Raw genomic sequence first — 11,370 nt, 5'->3', positions numbered from 1 at the left:
TCAGATCGCTTCCAGTACCACAGACCATCGAATAACCACCACCATCAAGACCATGACCATCATTACAAAACCAAAATTAACATTACCATTTAAGTCATTGCCAGTGCCTTTCATCATTAAACATTTATTACCGTCGAGAGATGAATCCAAATAATCGTCACCAATAACCCCAAGCGTCAGACTGCGAACACCAAAATCTTCACCACCAACAACATTACTATTATTATACAAATTAAAACTAACATCTTTTATGTTAAAATTGCCACCACCATCTTTCCCACTAACTCTATCACTTGCACTAATATGACCATAATTTTTAAAATCATTAACATTACAATTTGATATCGAATATTTTCTAATATCATCACCACGGCCATCATCATACCCACAAGCATTACCAACAAAACTACTACTACCAATACTCTTTGTCGTCAGAAAGTCACCATGAAAGCCATCATCACCACCAACATCATTAGTATTCGTCAGTTGAACACCTAGGTCTGTCTCTGAGTTACCAGAAATTTCACCACCCTCCATTTGCCAACCTGACCTTTTACACGGTATAAAAAACCCTTGTCAGAAGCTTCCAATGCCCTTGCCTCCTCTATCTTTGACCTCAGTTCCTTTCTCTGCTCTGGGGAGAGATCGTGACTGAGTCCGATGCGACCCAGGCCGACGTCAAGCGATTTTAATTTAGAGACGTTTTTAATTATCATATTTTTTATGTCAACACTATCCATTTTCAAAAGCAGCGGTCGAGTATGATCGTCTGATTTTTTTCCGTTAACTAGATGACGTCCACCCGATCACTGCCACTCTCAGGCAAATGAAACATAATTAGATTATTTTCTCTTTCTTTGATTGGTTAAGCATCATTTATTGTCGCCTGGACTGTTTTTACTTCAGCCTTGATATCATCAGTGTGTCCTTTAATCCCGCGACTGACGATATCTGCAAATGATATCTTCAAGGTGTTCAATTCACCACGAAAAACATCAGAGCTCTCAAGTTGGTTTAACTTTTCTTTATTACTTTCTATTACTGCGTTGATATTCCCGAGCTCTGACTTTATATTTGCATTCAAATCGTTCAATGTGTTGAGTTTGTTGAAAACATCTTTTCTGAGAGAATCGACAGAGCTGGTCAACTTTTTAATGTTAGGTCCCAGACTTAAGCATCTATCACAGAACCATCTGAGGTTGGTGCTGGAATCCAAGAGGTTGCAAACCTCTTCAGGAATTGAAACACAGTTCGCATGCGCAAAGAACTCACACTGAGAACATTTAACAGCCTTCCCCTGACCTTTCGCCTCTGAACATTGCAAACATTTATTTTTATTCATTTTCACCAAAAAACAGTTTAACTTTCATTTTATAATATTGAAAGATAGAATATAAGTTAATGTTCGTACACAACACTCCTTATGCGTTGACGACAACAAATTATATTCAACTAGTTTAAAAAAAAAGCTATATGACAATACAAGTTAATTCTAAATTAAATTATTTAATTAAATTGTTAACTAATTCAAAAAATAAAAATACGGTGATACTCCTTTTAATTTATGCTTTAAAAGAGATCCAAAATTAACAACATAACCTCGATATAAATATCACAAAAATTACAAAAACGCAGAGAAAATAATCAAATACGGCTAAACCCAACGTAGCGAAAAATGTATATATATATATATATATATATATATATGTGTGTGTGTGTGTGTGTGTGTTTATTTGTGCGTGTATCTGTGTATGTATCTGTTTGTTTGTTTGTTTGTATGTATGTGTGCAAAAAACTCAGTTTTTTTGACATCTATAATTATGTGCCTTAAAAAAAGTTTACCGACTTGCGGTGTATACGACCAAATTATAAACTATGTAATTGTATAAATTATGCTAACAGCGCTGCAAAAAGTCTGGTAAATAAGATTAAAATCGATTTAACTTTTAAAAGCCGATTCAGCTCATTAAAAATAAAAATTATTTTTTATTTTGTTTTTGGCAGCATTTTATTTAAACAATCTTGATTTCAATGGAAAATTGCCTAAACAAAGACTTAAAGTAAGTCAATTTTTGTGTTTTTGCTCTGTTGGACCAAGAAAGCAAGCCAAGGCTGGCTCTCTAAAAGGTTATTAATCAGTAATCTTAATCACAGGCACCATAACAACAATCAGAGTCAGTACTTATTTTTTAAAAACAGCATTGGAAATGGAAAGAAAAGAATTAAGTCAAGATCAAGAATGGTTTCCTGAATTATCAGTTATAAAACGATGAAAATGAAAGGAAAGAACTGCCAGGTGTTAGCCCTAGCGAAACAAAAAACAAAGAGCTGGAATATTTTATTTTTAACTTTTTATTTCCTATAAATAAGATATCAATAATTTATAACATTTCAAAAGTTTCCTAGCCAACATTAAGTCTCTATTTTTTGCTGCTGAGGATGACGGCTATAACCAAGCTGAAGTATATAAATAAGAATAGTTAATTAGTGTTTTGGAGTATTGTGTGGAAATAAATGGTCAGTGAAGGTGAAAGGGAGGGTATATAAAGCATGTGTGAGAGCAGCGATGGTATATGGTGGTGAAACTTGGATGTTGAGGAGAGAGGAGGAAAGTGTACTGCAGAGGGCTGAAAGAGCTATGGTGAGGATGATGTGTGGGTTTAAAGTGAAGGATAGGAGGAGTAGTACAGAGCTGATGTCAATGATGGGACTGAATGAGGACATTGTGACATTGATAACGAGATCGAGATTGCGGTGGTATGGACATGTGTTGAGAAGGGATGAAAGGGTCGGGATTAGGCTAGCGTTGGAGTTCGAGGTTGAAGGAGTGGTAGGAAGGGATTGTCCGCGATTGGGATGGAGAGAGCAGGTGGAGGACAGGGTGAAAGCGGGGTTGCGTGATACTGAGGCGAGTGACAGATGTGGATGGCATCGAGGAGTATTTTGGTTTCATCATAGGTAGCCAAACGGCAACCCCGATCTCGGGGAAAATGTCATCTAAACGTGTGTTGTTGTTGTTGTTAATTAGTGTTTTTTATAGAGCTCAATAATTTCTACACTATGGTGCCATGGTAAAATAAAAATGTCATGTGTTACAAATTACAGCTATATTAATTAAAATATTTGGGACATCCTATAAATATTCATCCTTAGCTAAGATGATCCTATTAGCTCTCATTTCATTATTTTTAGTTGAAATATAAAAACAATTTTTGTAATTTTTGAATGTTATTTTAAATTATATATTTTATGTCAATAAAATAGAGATTACAAGAGCAATTATTTAACCATACATATTGGTAGCATTCTACAGACATTTGCTGTTGGCATCTCTCTTTGGATGTCCACTCCTTGATAACAAAAATTTATTTGCATTGTTGAACATATAACTACAGTTGATTATTCAAAATTCAAATATTTCAAATATCTATCAAGTGTAAATACATTTTGTCATCATGGAGCAATTTTTATTTTTACATCTTTTCTTAATAATTAATTTTTACAGTTTACAAATATTGAATAAATATTGTTTTTATTTTTTTAGTAAACAAAAAATTACAAAATTATTTAACAATCAGTTCAGATGTTTTAAACTTGATTTTTATACAGAAAACCAAACGAACGGTTGGTAGATGCCATCAATTTGCTTGCTCAAGGAAAACGTAACTTGCTGTGCAGTGAAATTCATCAAGCTGTGAGCCAGTTGGAAGAGGCTTCAAAGATTTTGTTAGACCTAACTTTTCTAACTAATTCCATCTGAATAAACTCTATTTAAATTTTGTATTCCACTTGATTTCATTATCCATCACCATTTTCCAACATTTCAAAAGGTCTTTGGCATTGCATTGTATTGCAGCAATATTTTATTTTAATAGTGCACAAGAGTATGGAGAACTAGCTAATGAGTGTTCAGATGTTTACTATTCATATGGCAAAGCTTTGTTGGAACTTCATAGATTGGAATCCACAACTCTTGGAAACGTTTTGAAAAGCGATGGTTATTATTACATTATCAATTATCTAACAATTATTTTGTAAGATAAAATCATTTACACTAAAGATGAAAATGATGATGACGATGATGATGATGAAAATGATGAAATCAAGGAAAGCAAAGATAAGAGTAACTACTTATTTTTATTCTTAGTGTATTTTATAAGTTTAATTTGTGAAGTTTACAATACTTACGATTAATCATTTAGATGATGATGCACAAGAAAATGAGAATGATGACAACAGTTCGGCTCATAGTGGGTCATCAGAAGAATTGGTTGATGAAGAATATGAAGAGTATGCTGATAATAAATCTGCTAAAAACAGTAATGGCGAAGAATCAGTGAAAAAAATTGAGAAGAGTTCTGAACAACCACAAAGTGAATGTACATCTAATAATAACAATGGGACATGTGCCAATGCAAATGAATCTAATGATGCATCAACATCTAAACTTCATTCCAAGGAACTTGAAGAGGTTTGCAATATTGAACCACAGTTTGTTCATTAAAATACAGTAATTAAATATTTATGAAGATGTTCATAAATAATTAAATATCAAACAAATTAGGAAGATGTTTCTTCACTTCAACTGGCTTGGGAAGTTCTGGAATTAGCTAAAGTTATATATTTAAGGTTTCAGATAAGTTTTGACTTTTGGTAGCTTTTTTAAAATCAATTAAATTTGATTTCAGTATAATCAGTTATTTCAGTTATTTTTGTAATTTTCCAAGGTGAAAATAAATTTATCTACGCATTACGTTATTTTGCAATCAACTATATATGGGCTTATAAATGAAAAATATGGATTGTGATGATAAAAACACACTTTAAAATTATTTTCCATTTGTAGACAAAATTCATCTGACGCTAAATTAAAACTGTCTGACACATATTTTAGATTGGGAGATGTGAGTTTAGAATCAGGTAAAAAAATTACCTAAATTATTGTATTAGCACTAATAATGAATCTGTTTTTAACTAAGAACGATTTGAGGATGCAGTAAAAGACTATGAGAGGTGTCTGAATTTGCAACAAGAACATCTACCATGTGACAGCAGATTAATAGCTGAGACACTTTATCAATTAGGTCTAGGTTATACTTTAAAGAACGATTACAAACCAGCTTCTGAGTTTTTTCACAAGACTATTGAGGTTTGTTTTGATTATATCGTATTAAATTGTTTTTGTCAGGTAAAGTTTGTATTTAAAAAAAAAATGAAGTCTAATTCCTGTTTTTTTTGTTCTTGCTATTCAATTTTAGTGTCATTCTTGTTGTTGGTGTTTTTTCTTTGTCTTTTCTTTCTTGTCTTGCCTCATATTCAACTAAAGCTATTTTTTTGCGGCTAAAATCTTCAAATTTTACGTACACACATTTATGCCGAACTAATGTTGCGCACAGTACACTATTACGGACGTGGAAAACTTTATTTTGAATTATACAAATTTTTAAGCTGTTGGAGAAAAGAAAAGACCGATTAAAAAAAGTTTCAGAAGGAGTATTAGATCCAAGGCCTGACGATGCAGGTGATGGGTTTTACACTCCAATTGAATTAGCTGACAGAGAAATTGTCGAACTTGAAGCTCTTATCAAAGAAATTTATTTAAAAGTATTCAAATCTTTATATTTACTGTTGAATTTATCTGTATGTTTGATAAAATATTTAACAATTCATCAATGTGTGACAATGATAAATTTAGATAGATGAAATAAAAGATGAAGAATGCAACGCCGTAAAGGTGTCCATACTGATGAAAGAAAGTCTGACACCCACTAAACAATCTACCAGTTCAACGGCTGTAACAAATGATGAAAATTGCACTAATTCCAAATCTAACAACGATGAACAGGTAGCACACACTATGTTATCTTTATTACATTTGTCTTGTAACTTTTATTTGTACGTTCACTGTTTATATTCTAGATACATTTATTACATACAACTTTTTTATACATATCTAATGCAAACTTAATTTATTTTTAGAAAGAAATATGAATATATTTATGAATATATTCATATTTCAACTGAATATTCCAATATTCAGTATTCAATATTGAATATTCAACTGAATATATTTATCCATATATCTTGAAACATTAAAAATATCATGTTTTTTAAGTATTTCCTTTGTGAAAGTAGAAAGGCAGTTGTGTCAGGAGTGAGAATTTCGTTTTGAAGTCAATTAAGCATTTAATAGAAGTCAACTATAAAAAAAAAATCTCGGTCTTGCAAAGATTAATTTCAGCACTTGATGGAGATCAACAAAAAATTATTAGAAAGTTTAGAATATGAATAAACAGTAGGTTGGACAATTAGTAAATCTGAATTCTTGTAATAACTCCAACAAAATCTTGTCTTATCTCCTAGGATTGTTTTAATATGATTTTTTGAAAACATACTATTTGAACATGTTTTAATATGCATAACAGAAATCAAGTTCAGTCAACAATATAACACATCTTGTGAGAAAAAAGGTAATTAAATAATTGCTAAGTTTTTATCTGTTAAAAGTTGATAATTTTATTGAAACAGAAAAGCACTGAAGAAATGACTGAAGAAAAAAAGAAAATAAAGCTCGAGTTATAATGTATTTTTGTCATTGATGACAACAATTTATTATAATGCCAGCCGATCAGATTTTACCAAATCATATTTATTGGTAGAGTCTTTGGTATTGTTAGAAATTATAACAGACGATACCATGGTTTTCAATAAATCCAGTAATTTCAGTTTGTTTTTTATTTCAACATCAGTAAAATATACTAAAATAGAAAAGCCTTTATCAATAGATAGTCTTGTCATCAATCTGAATGATTGCTTGATAAAGAATATTAAATCATTGGATGACACACCCTTTATAAATACTTTCAAGAAGTCTGAATAATTGTTTACAATTATCAGTTTTTCTTTATAAGGAACATGACAATTAAGAATTTTGTTAATTACTTCAAAAAAATTAAAAAGTGTGTAGCAGTTATAGTTAATAGCAGCTAATTGTTTTTGTTCATCAGAATTGCCAGTTTCCTCTGCCACTTGTTCAGTGGTCGAACTTATATAAATATATTTTGTATTAATATTTAATATTGTAGAACTCATCAGAAAACTTGTGTTAACAGCAAAAAGATTTACTTCATTTGTGTGCAAACCACCATCCAATAGGCGATCCAGGGTCTCTATATTTGTACTAAGTATTGACCTTTGTTCAGTCATGCTTTTGTAAAACTGGAAGGCAGACACTGGAGCACAGTTCATTTTTTCTACCAAAAAGCAGCGTAGTTTATATAACTCTCGCAAAGTTAATTTCGTCCGAAAACTGACATCAAAGGGATTTAGCTTGAGAAAATCGGCCGCAGTTTTTATGCCGTGATCGAGCAATCTATCCACAACATTTTGTTGTAAATCGCGATGACTGAAATTAGACAAACGCATTTCTGAGCAACTGAGCCGGATATCAATTTGCACTAAACGATTGACAGGTTATGTAATTTTGGAAAATACAAAGAACTAGTATAAATGCCACAACTAACAAGTTAGAAGTTCAGATTTAAATACAAAATGTTTAAAAGTGTACAAACCTGTTTGTATATATTATTTATGGAGAAAAAATAATAGCATTGCATTATTTATAGGTGTAAAATTCATGGATTTTATCATTAGTCAAACATCGTCAACAAACAAAAAGTATGTCAATCACTTTATCACAATTTAAATAAGTATTTACATATTCACACAAAAAATGTGTTGGCGTGGGTTTACGCAAATTTCATTGATTCCTCCGAACTTTAGAAGATTTCATAAGCGATGGCTGAAATTGTTGACCTATTGTACGCGATGGCTGAAATTGTTGACCTTTTATGTTCGTCTGCGTGTACGAGAAGCATGACAAGCATATAAATAGAATATAGAATCTATATTCTATTTATATTTATATACTCTATTTATATGATGATAAAAGTGTAGCCTAGGCAGTAGTCCAGGGTGACATATAAAAATGGTATATCAAATCTCTTATACTTCGAATGAGGAGGTTTGACAAGGAATAACAGTCCGGTTATGACAAGAGGAAATTACTATAGATAATTCGACGGGGACAATTAAAGTTTTTTGGTCACATTTAACAACTACTGGTAAGATTTCAGGAAAAAAAGATCGCGGTCTACAACGAATAACATTCGTGAAGTCTTTGTGTCACTTGTTGAATATCACCACATTTCAATTACTACAATGTGTTAAAGAACGGGTTTTGTAGAGGTTGATGGCCGCCAATGTCCTGAAAGGATGGGGCACGAGAAAGAAAAAAGAAAGATAATTTCAAAAACTTTAATTCGGACTTTTGATCAACAATAAAATTTAGATGAAATTGTTCTTACGTCAATTTTTAATAGCGACCTCATACAAATTTGAAATTTAAAATTTAGTTATAATCAAATAAATATAATTTTACAAATTAAAATATTGATTTGGAAACTTCATGTAAAGAATTAGTGGTTTTTATGCAAAAGGGCGCCAAATGAAATTATTTTTGCTTAAAATCAACAGTGTTGACAACAATTATCCACTACGTTAGAGCTGCATAATATAATAAATAACCAAAAAATCAGCGTGATTAAAATTTAAATAAAGTGTCACCATTTTGAAAAGAACGATTTATAACTGAAAGACATTCAACTATATATACACTCTCTAAGCAACAATTAATTTAATATAACCAAAAAACAACACCATAATAAAGAAGTACAAACGTAATTTTGTTTATCAGCATATGTAACGAGACTTGAAATTTCACACAAGGGCCATAAATGTTGTCAGATGGCGTCAATTCATTAATAAAAAGTAAACTAAATGTGTTAGCATATGCAACAGTTTTTTAATTTTATTTAGAATTAGCAAGTCCTGATGAACTTGTGAACCTTGAAAACATCTGAAAATTATAAAAATAAAACTTAAAAAACATATACTTTTGAATAAGAAAGTAATTACTTGTTGAGCAAAAAAATTTGATGCTGCATTTTTTATTTTGTTCTTAGAGCCCACTTTGCATCGAATATAACCATATAAATTTGCTCCAGTCAAGCAAAAACCAACACAAGCAACCATCTAATTCGTTGAGAATTGTGAAAATCAGATTAAGTAAATAGAGTTTCAAGAGAAATCAACTAACCAACCATTGGAATTTGAATGTTAAGAATGCAGCTAATACAAAAATCGTCCATAAAACAACGCTAGCTGTTAAAGAAATCCAAAATAAACTTGAACCATAACTATTCATTTTTGCATTTCCGGTTTCTTTCTGATGTAATGCTTTCAGCATTAAATAAATAACTTTGGTGATTAATTTAAAATGGTTACTTTTCGAGATTCAAAAACCCAATGGCTGTTGCCTTCCTCATCAACGTAATTCCACCATCGTAATCCCACAAGCAATCGACCTACCAAATTAAAATTATTAATCATGCATGCAGGCAAAAATAAATTATCATCATATTTTTAAATGGAATTCAATCATAACATAGCAACAATTCATTAATATAGGTCAAATATAAATAATCTAGATAAGAAGAACATATGACAATTTTAATTTTAATAATTTTAATTTTTATAGGTTTGCTGAAGTTCTAACAAGATCAGAAACAATCCAACTGCCAATTTCTTACTAAAAACTCGATAAAATGACATCACTAAACATTAAAAATTGTCTTATTTGTTTATAAACATAATTAATATCAGTTATTCAATTAATAAAAATATTTAAAACTTCCTAGATTTTATAGAAAATTAAAAATCTGCCTAGTTTTATTATAAAAGCAAATAAAAATAAATAATCTTGGTAAATAAACTGAATGTTCCACTTGTTATTCTATTTTGAAAAATATGAAGATGTAATTCCTGCAAAGGCCCCAGCCACTTCCAGAAACTGTATGCAGTCTAAAGCAGTGAGCTGGTGGTAGTTTACTTATAATATAAGAAAACTACCACAAGCTCATAATATAAGTCTTATATATGTCAAATAATTATATATATCAAATGATTATCAAATGATTACAATACCTGTAATGTTTTTGGTAGTCCAAAAAATCAATGCAAACCAAGACACTACAAACAAAAAATGTTATAATAAAACCACCTGTTATGAATCCGAAGAGCAAATAGGAAAAAATGGCTAAAGCTTTGAAAATTATGTGAAAAAATATGACAGCTGAATTTCTGAAATGAAATATTACAGATTGAAAACATCAATTTTATGCAAAATTTTATTTCCTTAGTCCTTAGTGCTAGTTAGTCTTATTAGAAAAAAAACTGAAATTGTAAGGTATATAAAAACTTCTTTGAAGCCTGTGGAACATCATCTTCACCAAATGGTATTACATTATCCTCAGACATAATCTGTATCAAAAATTATAAAAAATACAACAGATTATTTTAAAAGTGAATAAAAATGAGACATCAAAAAATGTTTGCCTTTTGTTGAAATTTTAATAAAAGAACTTTAATTAAATTAGTAAATAGAATACTAAATTTAAAACAAAACATGAAGAGTAATAAAAAAATATTTGAGAGTATCAAACAAAACTGGTTATAGTTGGAGATCATCAGTTTTTTTACTTTATTTTATTTATTTAAATGAATAGGGTGGAAAAATATGATTTATAAATTTTATAATTTATATACAATATGAACACACAATATGATACATACATAATTACGTAGTATTTTTATTTTATTTTTTTATATTCAAATCAAAATCATACTTCTTACCGCACTATCGGACATAATTTAACACTGAAACACACTAATTTCTTATCCTCAAAATTGATTTCAAATTTTAATCAACGTATATCTGATAAGCGACGACGAGATTTTTCGCTACGTTCATTCAGAGTTGGACGGCCAGCCAACAGTACGGTGATAATTGTTGGATGATGGAGAATGAGTAGACGTCAAATTTTTAAAAGTGGTTAAAATTTAACACAATTTAAAAGTGTTTAAAATTTAACACAAAATCGATTTTACTCTGGTTAGAATCTTTAGAATCGCATAGAAACATATGTAGTATAGAATCGAAGCAGTAAATACATGGATATATCCATGAGTAAATATACACTTTATTTAAGGTGATACATATATAAAGAATATAACATATAAAAATACTCAATATATATGGCGACATACTTATATATTTTAAATATAACAAATATATATAAATTCATTCATATATATTCTAAAAGGTATGTGTTTCGTGGAAAGTGGAAAAAAAAGTGAAAAACGCGAAAAACTTACCTTACGTTAATTATTTATTTATTTTATTTTGTTTGTTTAAAATTGAAAGTTCGTAGTTCCAGTCTTCGTTTTGCGTTTTGTCTCTCAATATTTAAA

General features: G+C 30.2%; 3 protein-coding genes across 3 annotated transcripts; 1 reads left to right on the top strand and 2 right to left on the bottom strand.

Moving 5' to 3' along the window:
* HELRODRAFT_162280 (hypothetical protein) lies at window positions 1-740 on the bottom strand (the record flags this gene model as incomplete). The annotated part of the gene is made up of 2 exons (XM_009024530.1): window positions 1-197; window positions 551-740. The coding sequence occupies 2 exons, from the start codon at window positions 738-740 to the stop codon at window positions 1-3; spliced, it is 387 nt and encodes a 128-aa protein (XP_009022778.1).
* A 125-nt stretch (window positions 741-865) lies between these two features.
* On the bottom strand, window positions 866-1,342 carry HELRODRAFT_162279 (hypothetical protein; the record flags this gene model as incomplete). Its single annotated transcript, XM_009024529.1, has 1 exon — window positions 866-1,342. One exon carries the CDS (start codon window positions 1,340-1,342, stop codon window positions 866-868), a length of 477 nt encoding a protein of 158 aa, XP_009022777.1.
* A 689-nt stretch (window positions 1,343-2,031) lies between these two features.
* Window positions 2,032-6,582, top strand: HELRODRAFT_162278 (hypothetical protein; the record flags this gene model as incomplete). The annotated part of the gene is made up of 9 exons (XM_009024528.1): window positions 2,032-2,060; window positions 3,831-3,997; window positions 4,203-4,471; window positions 4,565-4,629; window positions 4,847-4,920; window positions 4,980-5,149; window positions 5,449-5,604; window positions 5,696-5,845; window positions 6,529-6,582. 9 exons carry the CDS (start codon window positions 2,032-2,034, stop codon window positions 6,580-6,582), a joined length of 1,134 nt encoding a protein of 377 aa, XP_009022776.1.
* Window positions 6,583-11,370: the final 4,788 nt, after the last annotated feature.

This window comes from Helobdella robusta (genome assembly GCF_000326865.2).
Source record: "Helobdella robusta unplaced genomic scaffold HELROscaffold_4, whole genome shotgun sequence".
Classification (NCBI taxonomy): Eukaryota; Metazoa; Annelida; class Clitellata; order Rhynchobdellida; family Glossiphoniidae; genus Helobdella; species Helobdella robusta.
This window is presented reverse-complemented; position numbering and strand designations above follow the sequence as displayed.